This window comes from Centruroides vittatus, unplaced genomic scaffold, assembly GCF_030686945.1.
Source record: "Centruroides vittatus isolate TY-2023 unplaced genomic scaffold, ASM3068694v2 contig_1157, whole genome shotgun sequence".
Lineage (NCBI taxonomy): Eukaryota > Metazoa > Arthropoda > Arachnida > Scorpiones > Buthidae > Centruroides > Centruroides vittatus.
The window spans coordinates 223,208-244,421 of record NW_027120743.1 but is presented as its reverse complement, the minus strand read 5'-3'; the positions used below and the strand labels follow the sequence as shown (position 1 = coordinate 244,421).

Below are 21,214 nucleotides of genomic sequence, written 5' to 3'. Positions count from 1 at the left end.
CTTCAATCAGAAATTACAGCAGAAACACAACTTTTCAATTCTGAAAAAGCTAAATATAATATCTTCCTAAGGATAACAAGTTGTTTCACCAGTAATTTATATAACACTGACAGAAAGGCATACGAGTTGACAGACGATTCATGGTAAATCTCAAATATCTCAACCTGATAAAGAGATGCCAAAGAATTTCAAAAAATTTTCATACAGAGCTCAACATATGTGTCATTACATTTCTGTATATACTGTAGTTTGAGATATTTTGGATTTAGACATAACTTGTCTTCATGCTACATCCATTCTTTCCATCCATCACTATTCATACTATATATATAATGGGTGTGTGTATATACATCAATTATATCAATACAGCTAATAAATATCACAAATAAGAATGTTTTAGGTTTGTAAACGTTTCAAATGTATTACGAATGTTAAAATTAAGTTGTTTTTATACAATATTACGACAATAATTTAATACATAGTTATCTTTTACAGCATCGCATTAGCGGAATACTCAGTTACGACAGAGTAATCGTATTAGATTCGGGTCACGTCGTAGAAACCGGCCATCCCGTAGAACTGCTGCAGAGAAGAGGCAGCATGTTTGCTTCCTTGGTAAAAGCTAGCGAACATGCATAAGTTTCTAGAAACACCAAGAAATCAAATGTATCATATCGGCAAATAAAATAATTGGAAAAAATATGAAAACTTTAATACCAGAAAATGGGTATTGGAAATTTTAAATACTTGAAATTTAAAAAAATGCAATATCTAAATTTAATTTAATATTCCTATGTAAAGATATTTTTTAATTAAGTTAGAAAATTACTTCAAAAAAAAAAAACCTTTAGTATAACTATTAATATGCAATATTCATTGTGCAATAAACTGAATCATTTTAAAATATTGTTAGTGTTATTACTCATTCAGAATCAAAAGATATGAATCCGACAGCTATATATATTTCTCTTTTGAATAATGAGAATTGTAAAAAGTAGAATCATTGTTGAAAACATGATGATTGATTAAGCATCCTTTACTGGAAATAAATCCTATTTCCCAAGAATAAAAAGCCTTTTTAAAGGAATTTCTCAACTCTAAAGAACTTAGAAAAAACTCAAATGAATATATTTTCTTATGTTAAAAAGTACTAATTAGTAAATTCTACTTGTGCCAAAAACAAACGTAACTTCATAAAGCATAGATACAGATATTAAAATAGAATGAAAAATATTTTACAATTTGAGATTCAGACAATTGTGTTTATTTTAAAATTTAATCGTAAAATAATACCTTTATAACGAAGGATATAATGTCCAATGTTTATATAAACGTTTTAACTTTATAAAAATCTAAGTAATTGTTTTTACAAATTAGAATACTCTAATTAAATTTTTTATTTTTACTTTGAATTTATTTGAATTAGTTTTTTTTTTTAAATTTTAATTATTGTTTAAGCATTCCATTATTTGCATTTCATTTTTGTTGAGGTGCCATTTTGTTATTGTGAGCTTTTCTTATATTTATAAGATATTGCAATTTTCTAAAATAATAATTGCTTCATTAATTATATTCATTTATAAAACTTATTTTTGTACTTGACTGTTTTTTTTTCATTGCATTGTGTTGTCATATTTATGTGAATGGTTGATAAGCAGTTCTATAGTTTATGTAATTATGTTTTTAACGATTATTGTTGTAAAGAATAAATTTGGATGTAATTTGTTATCCACTATTTCTTTCTGATCTCAATACTATTTTAAAACAATAAAATGTATAATCATTACTTGTTAAGTAGCTTAGTTACTCATATTTTAAGTTATTACTTTAAAGTTCTGTAACGATTAATTTATATGTATGTCTAAAATGGCATTTGTAATAAAGAATTGATCCCTGTCTCGGCTTTTACTCCTAGTCTTCTCTCGTCTCCGTGCATAAAATTAATATTTGTTCGATATTAAAATCGCATATACTGATGTTTAGAATAACTGGCCATCTCCCCAAAACTGGAAGTAAATAGATATCGTCGATATCGAGAAGCCTCGGACCGTATACCATAGTTCTGTGGCAATAGTCCATCTTTATAGATTGAATGAAGAATTTGTAGAATGCCACACACTATAAAATTTCATATATTGTCTACAGGCTATACAGTATGACTAGTTAATGGAATCAGGTGTTGCCATATTGCCACTTCAATGGATATTTTGCAATTTGGGGATTTTTACGTGGTAGTGAGAAGGATTGTAGGGAAATTATTTTGTTTGGGATTTTTGTATTTTTCAATCAATTGGAATTTATTTTCACAGAATATTTGTTACTAGGTAAGTATTATGACGATTTTAAGACGAGGTCTAAAATATTTAATCTAAATCCGTCATCGAGATGGATTTAGATTAAATGGTTAAGGTGTCGGCCTACTGCTCTGAGGAACCCTGGAACATCTGACCCACCCAGATTTGTTCCGGGTCCTGCCCACCCTATTATATGCCTGAAAATACAGGTTCCATTAGTGTCCACAGGATAAAAAAAAGAAGAAGAAGAAAGGATCTGATGATTCTATTATTAGTGAACATTAAGATATGCATGATGGCAAGATTGCATTATCAATAGACACAACACAATCAGATAATAATAATGATGAATTTGATGGCTGAAATTCCAAATAAATGTAATGTTAGTGTAAAAGTGACATGTAATAAAACAGTTACTAGTATTAGAAATAATTTTAATTTAATCTTTAAATAATCAATGTTGAAACTGCATTGTAATGCTTAATTTACAGAATTTCCTATAAAAATGGTAAAAAAATTAATTAAAAAATCATGCTTACCTTGTATAACATCTTTATTATTTCATTGAATGACAATGTATGAAAAAATCCAACAAGTTGCTTAACTTTCCTGGCATCATTTGTTATAAAAAGTTTTTTAAAATAAAATATATTTTTAACTATTATATAACGGCAAAAAGCTTAATTTTGTGCATAGGGATAGGTTTTATACAAAATTCTAAGTGCTAATAACGAGTAAAATTGTCATTATGTCCAACAACACTGGAGATAAACACGACCCTCATTACTCCCCAAACCCTCGACCTTTAACCACCAAAATTTAATAGTATCAATCCCCCAATACACAAACCTCAAAGCAAAATTTCAGAAATTTTCGACAAAAAGCACATTAATGTTCAAAGAGGGTGAACAAAATTGTGCCACACGCAAACATCCATACATACACAAAAAACCCCGATTTTTTTTTTTTTTTTTTTGCATTCTCTCAACATTTTAAGGCGTCGAGTCCAAAAACAAAAACTTGGGGGGGGTCATTTTTTGACTGATTGCCATACTTTTCCTCTGTTATATATAACAGCCAGGAAAATAATAAAGATACTTGACAAGGCAAGAGTTGTTTTGGACTAATCCATTCTTATAGGAAGTTCAGTAAATTAATTTTTTTGCATAAAGTCTGTTCTAGCACACCATGATCAGAGAGAATTTTTAATAGAATAGTCTAGACAGAAATAGGTTATAAATGTATTGCACAGAGTTCTCCTTGGTCTTCCGCTTTCTTCGTGATTTATTGAAGTGGAACACATTCCAGGAGATAGCGCTGTACACAGATGGAGAATACTTGCTTCACAGGCAGAGTTCATAAAATTTGATTTCTAAGGCATTTATCATTGTTTTATGATGGCAAATATGAAGTCAGATCAAATTATATGTATATGTAAATAAAGCATTTAAAATTTTTTTAATAATACATAACAATATACTTTCTTTACTTTTTTCTTGAAATATATAGTGTAATAATAATGAGCAATTATTTATTGTGACATTGCACAATGCCGACTGCAATTTTTAATCATATTTTTCACTTATTTAATTTAAAATACATTCTCTCCACCTCAAATTAGTAGTGACTTTCCCCTGTACCTCATACTTTTCCTTTAACAATAGTCATGCCAGTCATCTATTTAACACAGGAGAAATTTTTGAATTGAAATAATGTGACTTCCAGTTTGCATTGGAAGTTCATATGTAGTTAATTGGGGCCTCCTGCTCAAGGTTTCCATATCTGGTCTCGTCTTTCGTCTAACTCCGTTCAAGATTAAGGAAAGACAGATTGACAGATGGATAGATGATAGTGGGAATTTATAGGTCTATAATTTTTTCAAATTTCAGCCCTTAGAAAATTTACATACTATACATTCAATAGAGAAATTGTATCAAGAAGTAAATTAATTAATATGTATTTAATGTTTTTTCAAGTTTAAGATACAATTAGTCATTAATATTAAAAATAATTAGAGTAATTTTTAAAAAAATTTAAAATAACTTTTTATTTCAAATTTATTTGATCTGCTTCAAGTTACAAAAAGGAACTAATAAAATAGTATTTATAATCTGAAATGTAAGAATGTAATGGTTGATTGGTAAACGCATTCAAAATATTGTCTTAAGATATTGTGTAATACTAATTTTAATTCAAACCACATGTATCAAATTTCCAGATATTTGAAAATTGTTAATTGAATTCAGTTAACCATTTTTTTTTATAGATACAGTGTGTCCACTTAAACATCTATCCAGGAGCAGCAGAGATCTTTCCAGCATTGTGTGAGTGTACTGTATGCATATAATGCATCTGGGGCATGTTTGTTCCAACATTAAAATAATCGAAGGGACTCAATTTAAGACGATTTAACATAGCATACAAATAATCTCCGACCGTAGAGGATAAAGACAACATTGCAGAAATTGATACAAAAAAGTGAGTTTTATTTTGTTAGAAAACGTGTTCAAAACAACTGCCTTCGGTGACAATACAAAGACGTCAACCGTGGCTTTATGGTAGAATTTCTAGTGTCATTGTTTCGCAGGCCTGTTGTGTGAGTATCTCCAAATCACCATCATGCTGTACTAGTAGGTAGGCATCATACACTGATGCTTTAGGCAGCTCCACAGGAGAAAAATCCAGAGGGGTCAAGTCTGAGGAACATAGTGGCTACAGAGCTGTGTTGTCCTATCCACCAAACTGCACTGCAAGCCACTGATGCACATCTGTCTGGGAATGAGATAGAATGTTGTAGTTGTGCCAATGGCAAGCCATTAAAACTATTCGTCCACTGACATGTTTAGGATGTTCAGATATTAGTCACTATTCAAAGTGCATCAATGAATACTAGATCAAAATGTTGCTTATCCCAAATTCAACACCAGACATGTTGTGGTACAAAATTCCATTTCATACCACAACACACACAATACCCAACTGCATTTAGGGTAAAATACACTTGAGTATCATGTATGTTGTGTATATGGAGTATGCACTGCCCAATGGTGCATGTTGAGTCAGTTATATACTCCATTCCAGGAAAACAATGTCTTATCAGTCCACAAAATGTGCTGAAGGAGTTGCAGTTTATCATATTGTAAATTCCAGTATCCTCTGCACATTTTGCTGGATACAGATAGCATTTCATATTTGTGTGTATTTGTCTCTGCTGCACTCCACAACCTAACCTATGCTGGAAAGATCTGTTACCCCTAAATACATGTTTAAGGGTAAAGAAATAATTTGTCTATCATTTTAAAGTTCTAAGAAATTGTGCACTTGACGTAACTTGAAACTTTTTGTACCTGCGGTATGCCTAGTATTAATGACAAAAAATTGAAAGATTTTATCAATATTTATGGCTCTTGCATTTAATTTTTTAATGATCAATATTTAAGTTGTACCCAACATACTGTGTATATGCTATTTAAAGCACTTCACTAAAAAATACAGTTTTTGGAGTATACAAGATTATATATAACTATAATATAGAGGTATATTGTTGTTATTAAATCAGCTAAACAACAATTCAGTATTTTGAAATAATTTTACTAAAGAGATTTGTGTAAGAACTCTTAACAGTGTTACAAAATTTGAATTTAATGAGTGATAACATGTCGAATTTTTTGCCACAAGGTACTACTGTATTAAATTCATTATTATAAGTTGTTTTTAAAAAAATATTATTGTTACGTAAAATTTTTACAAATTTTAGGAAGGTAACAAGTTTGTTTCAGTTTTTTAAGACACATTCGGTTCTTGATTATTGATATTTGATTACAAGTCAATTTAAATTATTCTGATAATTAACTATAATCAATATTTAAAGGATTCAAGAAATTTTATTATGAAATTCTGATTTTTCCATAGAGAAACAAGTCAGAAATATAAACTAGTAACTCTATGTTTACTTAAATGTGATAAATAAAAAAAAAACACTACTTACGTTTATGTTGTACAATTGACGTTTGATATCAATCATCGAAAAGACAATTTAGTTGACATACGTAACTTCCTATGGAATCTTATGAATCTCTAAAAGATATTTATCTAAAAATGATAAAACATAGGATTAGGTAATGTCTTATGGATTAAGGATGCTCCAGTGTTCTTCCCAAGCTGGTTTTAGCCAATCAATCAGCTAAATATTTCTATTATTTTAAAGGTAACTGGATCATGGGTTAGTGCACTGTTGACTGTTATAGTGTGAGTATTGTTTTATTGCTGTTGCCGTAAATAGTCCTAAAAAAATTTTCTGTATCAGTCAGCTAACATTCTCAGTCGATAATACAAGATTTTTCTTGCAGAAAATGCTGATTATTATAAATACTTAGAACAATTGATCTACATCAGGGTTGGCCAACAAGTCAATCGTCAAGCCATTTTGGTCGATCGCTTGCGATGTCTTGACTTAATGTATTATATTTGTAACCAAACGCAACAGTATGCATGCAGTTATGACTCGACTCATAAGCAGTGCACCTCATACTGAAACACAGTGTATAAATATAGTATGTATTTCACACCTCCCCCTCCCCACTTAGACTATGTCTATGACAACGAGTCAATCGCGACACATTTTTAAGATAAAAAGTAGATCTTATGTACACAAAAGTTGGCCACCCCTGATCTATATAATTTATGTTTCCAATAGAATATATATAGTAGTATAAGGAAAGTTCTTACGTATTTATGGAATGTAAAGCTGATTATATTTGTCATAAAAAATTCACAATAAATTACACAGAAAAAACTTTCATTTCTACTAACCATTTATTAATTTGAACAATGTTTTAAAAAAATAATGTTACTATATTTTTTACATTGAAGATTATTCAATAACTACAAATACTTTGGTTTGGTAAATATATATTTTATATTTACTACACTCTTAACACGAAGAGGATAATTCCAAATAATTGTCTCAGTCACTTAATTTAGATTTTCAGCTTTTAATAGTGTCGTACATTTGTAAAAAAACTATTCTGTCAATTCGTTTTTAAACTGACAAAAATTTTTAAATTGATTTCTAAAATTGACTCGATCGATCTTGCAACATAAATGCACCAAAACATTCATTCGTAATCAGTAAAAAGTGCACTTTTGGTTAAAAAAAATGATTGAGATGATGTATATGGAACACGTTCTTTGATATTTCTGTTGAAATTCAATTCTACTTAGTAACTTTGTCTCTCACAGCTATCCCAGAAGAGTACTAATTTTGCTTGGTTAATCAATATTTGAAGGCAGAAATGAACTAAACAGTATATGTTTTTGTATAATCAACAGGCTCAAACAAAATATAAAGCATTAACTCTAAAGTAGTTATTGTTTCTTCATAAATATTTACAACTCAGCCAAAATAATGAATATTGATATTTAATCTTGAAAAAATATCAAGAAAGTTGTGTCATACTTCAATAATAAACATTTTGAGTGAAAGTTTAGCATTCTGATGTTTGTCCAACAACAATGTACTAAATCAATTTTATTAACTATCATAATATTGTATTATGCATGTTGCTGATGTAATAAAGAACCATAAAGTTTTCCATAGCATTCAAAAACAATGTTAACAAAGACATGCATTCGTTCCGTTACACTTTTGAGCACCAAAAACTGTATATGTGTATTCTACTAATTTGTTATTGATGATTCTTCAGGAGATCTCAGTATAAGAATATGCCATAAGTGCTTTATCAATCAATAATTTAAATTCAGTTTTGTATCTAATATAAACTTATACATAACTTTATGTATAATTTGTATAAATGGATACATAATCATAGAAATTTTGTTATACATAGTTTAAGGTATTTATAGACAATTGATAGTTTTTACCATGTAAGTTATATGAATTGGTATCACTATTTTTAAACAATACAATCAAAAAGATGTGCTTCAATTTTTATGAAACTATTACACTTGGAAAATGTATGATTATGGAAACTAAAAGAAAAAGCCATTAATAATAATATTTTAAGTATATACATCATCAACAACAAAACACTAGAATCAGCACATTTCATCTCCCGTAAACACTGAATTATAAGTGACTGAGGCTGTTTTTGGTTAAACTGAGGTAACCTCAGTTTGACCGAAAAGAGTTTAAAAAATATCTTTATATGAACTATCTCTGTTATATTTTATTTTATGGTAAAAATGTCGTTACTACCCTAGTGATTGTAGAACGACAAACTGGACACTGTCTTCGTCTCTCAATTTCCTCGGCACAATCTGCACAAAGACAAGCGTGACCACATTCTAGAATCATCATTTCAACGGAATTTGTGAGGCAGACAACACAGGTGGGAGCATTCGGTCTTTCTTCTTGCACTCCGTAACGATTCCGTGTTCTTCGAAGTTCTTCGCGGCGTCTCGCATCCCTCTCTCTTTCGAATTTTCGTTTCCAATTGGTATAAAGTGATTTTGTTATCCAAGTAATCAAGAAAACACCAACAACACCACTTAGAATGGAAATTGCACGTAAAAACTTGACATCATCATTTAATTTTCTAAGCACTGTTTCTTTTGACATAGCTGTCAAATAATATGACAGACCGTCTGAAGGTGGTTTTAATTTGACAACATTATTTTCTATTGTAATTTTTCCAATTCCTGTGAGAACAGTCCCCTCTAATAACATCTCTTCTAATTCTTGAAAGCCTTTAGTTCTTTCACCACGTAGCCAGCCAATTACTGTACTTCCAAAATTCTGCTCTACTGGTGTAAACTGATCATAAACTGTCGTCAATGGAAGTGTTTCGCACGAAAATGGTTCTTCGACATCTACAAATGCCTTCTGCCAAGAGGATTCATTTTTCAAAACAAAAGGAACTGCATTCAACGTACTCTTTATATCATGCTTTGTTTCAGACCTAAAATTATAAATTAACATTCATGTAATATATGTTAGACTCAAAGACCGAAAACACTCATTGAGTGGAAAACAGGTCCAGATTGTGTGTATGTTTACTTTACTTTCATTGTTTTTCCACTCATTAAGTGTTTTTGGTGTTTGAGCATAATTATTTTATGTTGTTATATATTTTTAATAAAATTTTTTAAATATTATTGTCGGATTTTTTAAATATAAAAATATATTTTATGTAATTAAATTTTTTGTTGATTATAAATTAAAAGATTTGGTTAATCACATTTGCAATTAAATACAGACGAGTTTAAATAATTTCACATACAAATTGTTCATATTCACAAATTTGTTTATTAAAAATACAGGCATAAAACATTGCTGTATATTGTTAATATTTATTATCGTTAATTAAAATGAAATGTAAGGATATGCATTATTAATAACTTAACATTTTGCTAATCAATTACAAACTTGAATTAGTCTATTCTTGAATACAATTTAAATAAGAGAAAATTATTAGCAGATGTTGGCTATTTTAGATTTATTCTTTTTTAATAGCTTGGCTATTGGGTTAATTTCATAATTCCTAACTTCATAAATATTCATTAGCTGCAAAATTTCAACCATACAGATTTTCATTTGAATTTTCAATTCAGTTTTATTTACACGATTTCCGGTTTGTATCAGACGTTCATGTATAGTTAATCAAGGTCTCCTGCTCAAGGTTTTCATATCTGGTCTTGTCTTTCATCTAACTCTGTTCTCAAGATTAAGGAAAGACAGACGGACGACAGTATGAATTTATAGGTCTACAATTTTTTCAAACTGCAGCCCAATGAATTGGATGTAAACCAATTCCTCAAAATTTTTACTTAACAATATAACCATAAGTTTGGCTGCTCCATGAAAGAAAATTTCTCAACTTTACAACATTCAAAAGATCTAAACAGAACTATCAGATTTCTTCTGGGAGAATTAATAACTCCAACTATAAGTGTGGATAATGTTCAGAAGAATGCAGGTAAAAATAAAAATTTGTGCAGAAAATGAAGAACCTATAGATAACTTAACTAGTATACACAGAGATTTGTGGCCACTTTCTACTATACATTTCATCAAAAATAAGTAATTATGAAGGAAATGTTTTATATTAATTTAAATAAATAATACAGTAACTGCAGTTTTTAAACATATATAATTAATTTCTTAATACTTATATAAAATCAAAAAAGCCTAATTGGGTAAGTTATCAAATTTTCACAAATGAATGAAATTACTGTAAATATGAATTGCAAAGAATTGGGTATTAAAACACACAGAAACATGAAAAACTTATTATTATTTTGCATCAATGTTGCAAACTTCTTTAGGAACAATGAGAATGAAACAAAGTAGTCGGCAGTCAGTGTGTTAATTAATATAAAAGCTGTCGTCTGTATGCGTGTGTGAATTCCTCCTTATAACTTCTGCAATTTGTGTCCAATCCAAACAAAATTTCGGTTATATTTGTTTTATGTTCTGACGGAAAATATAGGCGACTTATTTTGAGGAAATATTGATTATAGAATAGTTTTTATTGATTTTGGATCATTGATCGCCCTTATGTTGCAATGATGTCAGTGGCCATGTGACATTCGTGCTTGACGAGGAAAGTTCCCATAAGTTGCATTTTTAAATATTTTGATACCTGGTGTATTTTAAAGTTACTTCATTAAATTTAAAATTTAAACTTTGAAAATAATAGTCGCATCATATCACTTCTATAACAAATTTTTAAAAAAATAATCATTCCATAGTGACCATGTGACGTTCCATTATCCAATTGGAAGTAACGATCTAATGAGCCCATTATTTAGAAAGTGTTATCACTCATCTAATTAACATAAATACAATTTGTCTTTGTTTTATCAATGTGGAATTAAAATGACTTGCTATTAAAAACAAATGCCTAGGGGAAAGTCTTAGATTAGAATTGATTGGTAAATTGTAGATCTAAAAGAATAAGAACAACCAGAAGGCCATGAACTCTGCCTTGAGCAACATCAAGTAAGAATGGTTTTGTCAAGTGTCACAACATCAAGCTCGACTTGAAGCTCTTCTCAATTCTTCAACCTCTAATTTCTCATAAAAAACATTCCATCATGCTTGACGAGATAAATTCTAGGAAATAATTATGACATGGCTGCCCAAAAGATAATAGGAACTTGGGGCAAAATTCATATTGGAGGCCCATAGCAAAATTAAATTATTATATTAAAGTAAAGGAAGTAAATGAAAAACAGAGAAATGAAATCAGCACACTGTACGTTCCTCAAAACTTTTTTAGTTTCCAGTAGAAAAATGTTTTTGAATGTAAAATGAATTTCATACACTCACATTTATCTATTGATACAATATACATTTATTTTATTGAAATCGTATAGGGCCATACTTCTTTTGGGCTCAGAACAATTATCTCCTTTTGTACTCCCACTGGGCATCCCTGATAATGATACAAATGATAAAAATAAGTTATAAATTGCTGTAAGTGTAAACAGGTTTGAAGAACAATTGTAAAAATATGTAGGGAAAGTTATGAAGTGGTGAGTGACTCAACCATATCCAGTGTAAACAAATACTTTCAAATGTACAACCAATGCTATATAAAAGCTAAAATGGGAGCACTGACCAGCAGATGCAAATAAAGAGTAACTCCCAAAAAGGTTTTATCCTCATCTCTAGTGGATAATAAACAGTGTACGTCATCCCAGACAGATGTATTTGCATTTTTCACCGGATGCACACCCTCTGGTGTTTAAAAACAAAACTATTCTATCTAGATCATTTGATTCATTGTATTGTCAGCAGTAAAAATGAATAGCAATAGAAAAAGCAAAGCTTTCTGTTGCGTTCCAAATTGCAATTTCAAAGCCTTATGGGAGCCTAATATAAGTTTTCGTTTACTATTCCCACATGAAAAACAGAAATACAGAAAAAAACAAAAATATTTTCTTAAAGTAAATGTGTATTATCAGCAGTAAAAATGAATAGCAATAGAAAAAGCAAAGCTTTCTGTTGCGTTCCAAATTGCAATTTCAAAGCCTTATGGGAGCCTAATATAAGTTTTCGTTTACTATTCCCACATGAAAAACAGAAATACAGAAAAAAACAAAAATATTTTCTTAAAGTTTAAAATGCCAATAATTTTGTGTGGGACACGGTCAGATTTAAGCATTTCGAAGCTCTAAGCTGAACTCAAAGTCCCCTTACCAACCCTTCACAATTTTAGAAGTCAATCATAAAAAGAAAAGAATTAAATCAGACTCTCTCTCTGATTCATTATGAATATTAGAAGAAAAATGTGAGGTTATACTAGTCTTCTGTTTTATAACTGAATTTAATTAAATTTTTATACCCATTCCATTAAAAATCTTTTTTAAAATTGGTTTTATCAATTTTTTTTAAAGACCTTATGTTAATTCTTAGAAAAAAATTAATGAAATACTACACAAAATAAAAAGTAAAGTATATTTTGTTGGTTTGTAAAAAAATGTTTATTACAAAATTTGACTTCAATTTTCTTTGTACAAATTTTGAGGCCCCTTGAAAGTCAACGCCCTAAGCAACAATTTACATAGCTTTTTACTTGTAAATCCGGCCGATAGGAAAATGTCAAAACTGATTTTTTTTTTAATACAAAGGGCACGAATACGTATAGAACGATCTTGTTCACTTGTTTCGATACCACTTAATGAAAATGACATGTGCCACTAGCAATAATTGTTCTCCTTCTATAAAATTTCTCGATAAACAGCTACAAGCAGCATATATCATTATATCGGACAGTAATATACAATTAATTTTACGTTACTAGTTACAAGTGACCCAGACAAAGTAGTCATTTTGTAAAAATGCAGCGCTCTCTATAGTTCGTGAAAAATGCAAATAGTGCTCAAGAAATGTAAATCTAGCAAGCTCTGTTATGGGCTAGTTGTGGCTGATGAATGCTTTATGTTCCTTCCAACATATTCTGAGCATTCTAGTAGTGGTTTCCCACATAGAATGTTATTGAATGTTTGATGAGTCCTTTAAAGAAACTGTTAGGTCCTGGATTTTTCTTGTGTAAGGAGGCAATCCAATCATTGGAAAGGATAAAACACAATGGGGGTAGGAGATATGGGCAAACAATAATTGAAGGAGGAAAAGCTTTAAAGAAATATTACCAAATGGAATGGAGATCTTAGTTAAATAGTTTTCTGGAGGTGATACATAAGGCTGAACCTGGGAAAAGGAAACATAATACCCTGTTTTGAATAAATTTGAAAGTGTTATAGCATCCTATCCTGTGACAGGGCATGTTTGGTGATAGAAATTCATCATTTTAATACTCAATTCAAATTTTTGCATTCAATATTTAATGATTGTGATGTACCACCACAAATTTTCATAAAATTTATGTAACTAATGGCATTAACTTTAATCATAAATGAACATTAAAATCTATCCTCAAAATTGATATATTTGAATGACTTAATTTTTTAACGATAAGTTTGTCACAAACTGTCATTAACACATTTTTATATAATTGAAATAAACAGAAATGTAGCAAATTAACATCAAAATAATCCTATAAAAAAAAAATATGAGTATTTACCAGAATCTTAACACCGGGCTCCACATTACTTTATATTCACTAATGGCAATCTTTTTGATGACACCAGTAACATCTTGTACATGAGTACTCCTAAGAGGTATGCTCTTGGACTGTACATTACCTCTAATGATACCATAAGGAATAACTGCATTTTCATAAGATGAGACTGTTGATTTTAAATTCTTGTCTATTTCTAAAATGGGGGCTGCCTATAGAATAAATAAACAGAAGTTAAGACTATTTTAATTAAAATAATGAAATCATATATCATTATTTTTAATTTCATAATTGAGAGCGAGACAGTTAAATTAATTAGTTATAGGATTAATTATTAATTTAAATAATAGATGGTACCTAATGTCTATATCTGGGTACCAAATTAGTATTTAATCATTAATTATAGCAGATTTATGGCCTGATTATTGGTTGATTATCACTATAAATAATCCTTGTGGTCCATTTTATACAAGTAAAATGAATTTTTTGTCATTCATTTTCATTTAAAAAGTATAAAAATTGATTTAAACCAATAGCAAAAGTATTTAACAGCCAGTGACCCACTGTTGACACTAAATTCACATGATCAGGGACCAGCATCGCCAAATTAGGTCTTGTGGGATAAAAATGGAAAAAATTGTAACAATTTTTCTCAAGAAATTTTTTTCACAATAATGATTTTGACATATCATTTTTAGTTAATTCCTAAAATTAATTTTGGCCATTTAAAAATATATCTAATAAAAAAACAACAAAAATAATTGAGTTAAATTTTTATTTATACTACAGGGTGAGTCATATGCCTCGATACAAATGGTAAAAGCAGTGACTAATGTTTATTTTATTCGTACAAATAGTATCATATGATGCCAACAGAATAATGTCAATCTGTTCTTCTTTCATTAGTGGCATTTCTTTTCAATTGGTTCACCTTCCTGAAACGAAAAAAAATTAGTCACTGCTTTCACTATTTGTATGGAGACTTGTGACTTACCCTGTATTTATCCTAAAAATCATTCAATATTTATCACTTGATTTCACTTCATTAAGAATGATTAAATCTTAATTTTGAAATAAAATGGAATTCCGAACAATTTACAGTGGGTGATCGGTTAACAAACATAATCCATTCCAAGACTTTGTTCACTATCCGAATTGTTCGTTAACTGATTATCAATTTACCATAGGTTTTTATGGGAGTTTGATTCATTCATTCTGGAGACCCCCAAAAATAAAAAAATATATACTTTCTTACTACGTTTATTTATATGTAATAATAAAAATACATATATACATAGTCTTGCATTTGTATTACTCATGTTTTTTCTGTTTGTGGGGGTTAAAGAATCTGTCTAATGTCAATTGCTTTTCTCTCTTCTTCAGGATTTTTCAGAAGTAATTAATAGCATTGTAATTGTAGAGATCCCTGAGCCTATTAACCTCAACCTGGTTTGGATGCCATTCTCCCACTTCTTCAAAAGATCTTTAATAGCAGATATTGGCATTAATCCTCTTTTTCAGAAGAAAACATATCTCATCGAGTTTCTTGGTGTTCTTCATTCAAGAGTTCTTGGTGTTGTTCTGTCGTCAGATCAGTTTCCATTATGAGCACTTCAATGTTATTTATCAGATGTGATTTTTATTATGCCTTAAGCTGCTTAAGTCTTCTTGATTATACTGTATCTTTCTTAGATAGGATTGAACTGCAGCCTGTCAAGCCATACTACCCGGCAACATCAGACATTTTCTGCACACTCTCACCTTTCAAAACTAAAAACCGACGCAAAACTTAATGAGTGCCTGCCTGACGGTCTTGCAAATACTATAAAAAAATGTTTCTGCCAGAAAAATAAAAGGCTGGAATTACAAGAGAGTTTCAAAGTTCAGAGGAATACTATCTGATGAGTATATACTAGGCTGAGCGTTGATGTCAATGTCTCCTGCACTCCGTAAAGTTCTGAATTGTTGCCTGAAGACAAGAGAAGACCAATCGGTATTCATTATTTTATGTCGCTTCTTCTTGTATTTGTTCTGTGAGGTGTTCGTTATCCGAACATAAAAATCTTTCGCAAATGTGTTCGTTATCCGATCTGTTCATTAACCAATCACCCACTGTATTCTGAAATTCTGTCTTATCAGCATCAGCTCAGCCTCCAAATTTTTTACAATCAACCTACTTCTATCTTAAGGCTAGGTGTATCTCAAGTGTGAAAAATAAACACCTAGCTTAGACAACCAGATGCATCAGACAGCATTGACATTGTTGATCACACTATTTATGCAGACGCTTATGTCTACAAATCTCCGAGCGGCTCGAAGGGATTCCTTGACATCTAATGCATCCCGTCTTTTTATCTTATTTTTTTCACTTAAATCCATCTAATTAAATATAAATTTATCTTTAAATTTTATATATATATATATATATATATATATATATATATATATATTAATAGAATATTTTTAATTGAAAATCATTTTCATTGTATCATGTATCATTAAACAATTATTTTGAGAGCATTTTAATTTAAATTTGCTTTATTTACAAGTATCTGGAACAATTTTTTTCAGATATATTCATTATTCTTACTCTAGTTTACATGTCATTGTAATTGAAGGATTAATAATGAATTTTAATTAATCAAATAAATAGTACAGGAATATTAATATCTTCCAATTACTCAAAGTAATGAGTTTTATCACTATATTTTATGCAGGAACATATCCAAAGAGGATGTGCATATTGCTATAGTACACAACAGATGGATGACTAAGGCAGCAAGGGTGTTAGCCCGCCAATCTGGGAAATCAAATGTGATCAAGCAATTCTATGAATTTTTTATAAGCAGACTGTTCTGAATATGTTGGATGCCATCACCTGTCACTCCAACATCAGTTTGGCCAAATCCACAACAGGCATGAAAAAAAGACTCCCTTAGTTTCCACAGGATTGAAAAGAAGAAAAGATTACAGTAAGTACTCACTGGATGTCAAAAGCATATGCTACACAGAGAAAAATGTTTTAATAAAATAAAAAAAAGGAATTAAGAGATGTACATAATATTTAAAGTGTACAATAAATGATACAATTGTACAATCCTTTACTTACACAACATTTGTATTTTAATAAATATAAATACGACATTACAAAGTTGGGACTTTGTCTTTTGTCTTTACTTCCGCCGTTCACACCATCAGCAGTCCTTAAGGATTCACAGTCCCTCGAAGATGACCTTTCCTTTGAGGCTACTGCTCCATAAAATGCAAAACAGGTAAAAGGTGTGAACGACGGAAGTAAAGACAAAAGACAAAGTCCCAACTTTGTAATGTTGTATTTATATTTTTTATATTTATTAAATGTAATAATGCCGGCCATGTTTCTGTAATTAATTTGTATTTTATTACATTACAAAAAACTTAGCAAGATATTTCTTGACATCTCTTTCAGGAAATTCAAGATATGTTGCTGTTCTTTTATTTATATAGAATTTGAATGAATAGAAAAGATTATGAGAGGTAGTATTCAAGGATGCTAAAACTGCAAAATCACTTTTTAAGTTTAATTAATAACTATTAGATCATTGGTGAGTCACTAGTGAACTCATGATAAATGATAAAAAAGTTAAATTTGTTAGTTTCATAATATAGCTTTTTTTTTAACTTTTTACATAATTTTTATAATCATCAATACTTTTTTAATACTTATATAATTACTTTTTAATACTTTAATACTTAGATAACTGCAGACAAACTGAATTCAAGTATATAATTCAAAGCAATCAACTTTACTTTTAAATTCATATTTCAATAATCGAAAAACAAGTGAAATTCAGTCATGTAGAAATTAAGAAATGGATATAATTTCTTTTTGTCTAACAACTTTCACTACTTACTTGCAAATATGAGTGAAAAGAAGAAAACAAAGGGAATCATTACAATGACTATAACAGGCTATGTCATTGGTAAGTAGTCAACACAATGTTAATTAAATGAGAATTGCTCTTAAGACAGTTACTATTGTTAAACTTTCATCAAAGAAACTACATGAGAGCTGCTCTAACTATTAAACTGAGAATACTATCAACTATTAAACTACTCTAACTATTAAACTTGCAAGAATACTATCAACTATTAACTAGTTGATAGTATTCTTGCAAGAGTATCCATCTCACTCTCATCATGTAAACAGGGTTTAATCTGTTCTTATGAGAATACAGACAATTTTAGTGACATTGCACCTGTGAGTCCATGTGAATTGAACATTTTTCGTTTAATTTTGCAGTTTATTTAACAACACACTAGAACCTTGTTATATCCCAGTAAAAATAAATTTTAGTTAAAACCAACGTTTTCAATCATATTCATGATGATCATCAGGTTTTGGCCAGTAGAATTCAAAATTGGAACTTGTGGAACAACCTTAAAAAGGTTCTAGTGTATTGATTATCTTTCCCAGTGATTTTGTGAAGAAGTTGCAGTTTATTTATTTATCACTTTGTGTTTATTATTATTTTTTTTTTCCTCTTTTTAAAATACCTGGATTTGAAATAAAGTAAATCTCCCTGCTAACTCAGACCCTGCCATTAAATTACTGTACAATAACTTTGTACAGTAATTTGAAATTTCTTAACAATAGAAAAATTATATTGGTGATTTGTTTTTTGTGCTTATATTAGAATATGAATCTATGAGCACTAAATTTTGGCTATCTGGAGAATCTATCACACTGTTTACATTGTCAGCTAAAGAGGGACAGATAGACTGTGTGAAATACATACAGTCATTATAGTAAACCTGTGTTCATCCATTTCTGTGTGATAACTCTGACAATATCAATAGTGTGAGATAAGTCCATAGAGCCAAAACTTAGTGCTCATAGATTCATGTTAGGAAAATTATAGTTAATGAGTAATTATAATTAACAAGTGTTTTAGATATCCAGAAGTATTTGAAATATTGTCCATTATATTACTATAGTAAATTAGTAAAGACATCTGCATATACTTTGCTGTACTCGTGAAATTTTTTGAGTTCATTTCCTCTAATAATAATTTCAGAAGTATAACCTAATAAGTTCAGTAAAACTTCCATATAGAGCTGATTGTAATAAATTACTGTATATCTTTTTGTCTTCTGTTTCATCAGAGAAAAAAAATCAACTAACTCAAACTTTCACCTTCTACCAAGTTAGTGGAAGTTTACTGTACTTTTTTCTCATATTACTTTTTGTGTACATAAGCACTGCCATTGACAAAGTTTAGTATCTAATATTCTCATGACAGTTACTCTCACAAAAGAACTAGCATCATGTCAGTGCAGCTTTAGTCATACAGCATGTTTCCTACTAAAGCCACTTTATTAAAAGATAGTTAAGCTATTTCCACTTTCAGTTAGCCACTGTGGCACTAGTGCTTCAAGGTTCACAAACACTGAAGACAAAAAGGATGGCTGCCACCATAGATTATATGCATCTCACATATTGTACCTCAAATGAAGATTATGAGATACAAAAAAATCTATTTTAAACTGGTTATTGGAAAAATTAGCAATGAAGTTTTCAACATAATCTTCTATTCCAACATAAATGTCTTCAGATTTATTGGTAACAAATGCACACATTCTATTGTTGTTGTTTACCATATAGGTAATTTCATTTTTATGCAATATCTAATTTTCTTGATTGGCTACCTCCAATATTTTATAGTCTCTGTGATAATTCTGCATTGTTTCTGACTAAACATTTTTATTTATCCAGAACAATGTATACAAATAGCCAAACAAGGATGGAATTTCATAATCCTATAATCTAATTTATGTCATACTTACTTCTACTTCTTATACAAAATGATTGCATTTTAATTTATTTTTCTGTGGAATTTGTACATGTAAGATTGAAGTTTTTATTTGTGATTTTTTTCAAAGTAAATTATAGTTATCGCTATCTGTTTGTGTATTTGCACAACTGTAGACTTTGTTATACTGTTGCATGTTGAATAAGAAGAAATTAGGCTTGGATAAGAGGATTTCTTCAGATGTGAAATTTGCTGTGAAAATTGGTCTTTTGCCTTCCAGTAGTATTTGTGAGAAGTGTAATAGGAAGAGGTCTTGAAGCCACAAGCAGATCTGAAACATCTTGTTTATCACTGTTGTAAGTTTTACTTGCCTTTATTTACTTATTCATAGTTTAAGTTTAGCCCACATGCCTATGCCAGCTTTCAATAGCCCATTTGACTGTTAGTAAAGTACTTGATGTTATATAGTTGTAGGGGGTGTGGGGCTCATCCCCACCCAGGTGCCAAGGTGCTTGCCATCACTCACACCAAAGTGCACAACTACACGCAGAACATTGGTCGACGTGAGCAATAGCAAGCCTTGACACAGAACACGGAGAATAAGGCAGTAGTACCAGTACACAATAAAAACTGATCTTTGGATGCAAATCTCTCTCAAAGGGTCACATATATACATATGGTTCCTTTTGACTTTTTTTCCCATACAGAGGGGGGGTCTAAAATTCTGTGTGGGAAACCTCTCATTCAGAGTTCACTCCTTACCGTCACACAATCTAGACGAGAAAGCACGAAGCATATCTCATTCACTCACGTTACCTTCTTTTTACCTAGGTCTCATACATAAACCAGAAGTAGCTTGTGATGTAGGAGTGGTTGTAAGATTGTAAACTATAACACAAACAGCATTGCCAAGGTGTAAAAGTGTTTCCTAGTAAAGTGGAAATTGCTTAAAGATCCTCCAGCAACTTTACTAGGAAACACACCCAGTGATTCAGACTATTGATGATTTCAGGACAGTGTAATTTGTGGCTACATTGTACTGTATACATATTATGTACAGACAATACTTACACTTCTAAATTGTTTTAAAAGCACCAAAAATTAATTCATTATAAAAAAATGTGTATAAGAGAAACATACCTTCATTTCCTCCACATTCTTCTTCCCTTTATTATACAACGTATAAAATAAGGTAAAACAGGCGATGTCGAAGCCTAAACAAACTAATTCTATAATTAAAGGTTCTAAATTTATATCCAACTCCATATTTCCTAATTAAACAATATAATTTCTTGTAAACAAGGCGAATTTTGTTTGGTTTAAAATATTTAAAGCACAATATATGATTTAATTACTTAAACTTTTGAAAATCGCAATAAGCTGAAAGGTTTTCAGTTAAAAACTTTTTCTTTATCGTCATATTTTTCCGTTCTGTAAGACAACACCACCTAGCGTAAGATCGTCACAGAATGTGCTCCGATTAAAGTGTTGCCAGATTGAAATTTGTCGGATAAATAAAAAATATAATCCTATATTATTTATTTATAGCATGTCCCAATTTAATAACTGGGATATAAAAGAA

The 21,214-nt window shown here is 30.0% G+C and overlaps 2 protein-coding genes across 2 annotated transcripts in view; one reads left to right on the top strand and one right to left on the bottom strand.

Annotated features, from left to right (window-relative positions):
• LOC136979585 (ATP-binding cassette sub-family C member 9-like) overlaps positions 1-1,042 on the top strand; it is an 80,383-nt gene extending 79,341 nt beyond the window's left edge. The window contains exon 32 of the mRNA XM_067275608.1: positions 496-1,042. Within this exon, the coding sequence (XP_067131709.1) occupies positions 496-639 (144 nt within the window). The 3' untranslated portion in view covers positions 640-1,042. The remainder of the gene's footprint in view (positions 1-495) is intronic.
• A 6,678-nt stretch (positions 1,043-7,720) lies between these two features.
• LOC136979570 (mitochondrial ubiquitin ligase activator of nfkb 1-like) lies at positions 7,721-21,053 on the bottom strand. The gene is made up of 3 exons (XM_067275583.1): positions 20,773-21,053; positions 13,844-14,052; positions 7,721-9,214 (listed from the first exon to the last, which is right to left on the bottom strand). Exons 1-3 carry the CDS (start codon positions 20,896-20,898, stop codon positions 8,488-8,490), a joined length of 1,062 nt encoding a protein of 353 aa, XP_067131684.1. The 5' UTR covers positions 20,899-21,053; the 3' UTR covers positions 7,721-8,487.
• Between the last annotated feature and the right edge of the window lie 161 nt (positions 21,054-21,214).

Excerpts from the sequence above, each read along its gene's own strand:
- LOC136979570 (XM_067275583.1), bottom strand. The coding sequence starts at position 20,898 with ATGGAGTTGGATATAAATTTAGAACCTTTAATTATAGAATTAGTTTGT. Across the intron at positions 14,053-20,772 it reads AGAATGTGGAGGAAATGAAG|GCAGCCCCCATTTTAGAAAT; the intron begins GTATGTTTCTCT and ends TTTATTCTATAG. Across the intron at positions 9,215-13,843 it reads AGCCCGGTGTTAAGATTCTG|GTCTGAAACAAAGCATGATA; the intron begins GTAAATACTCAT and ends TTATAATTTTAG.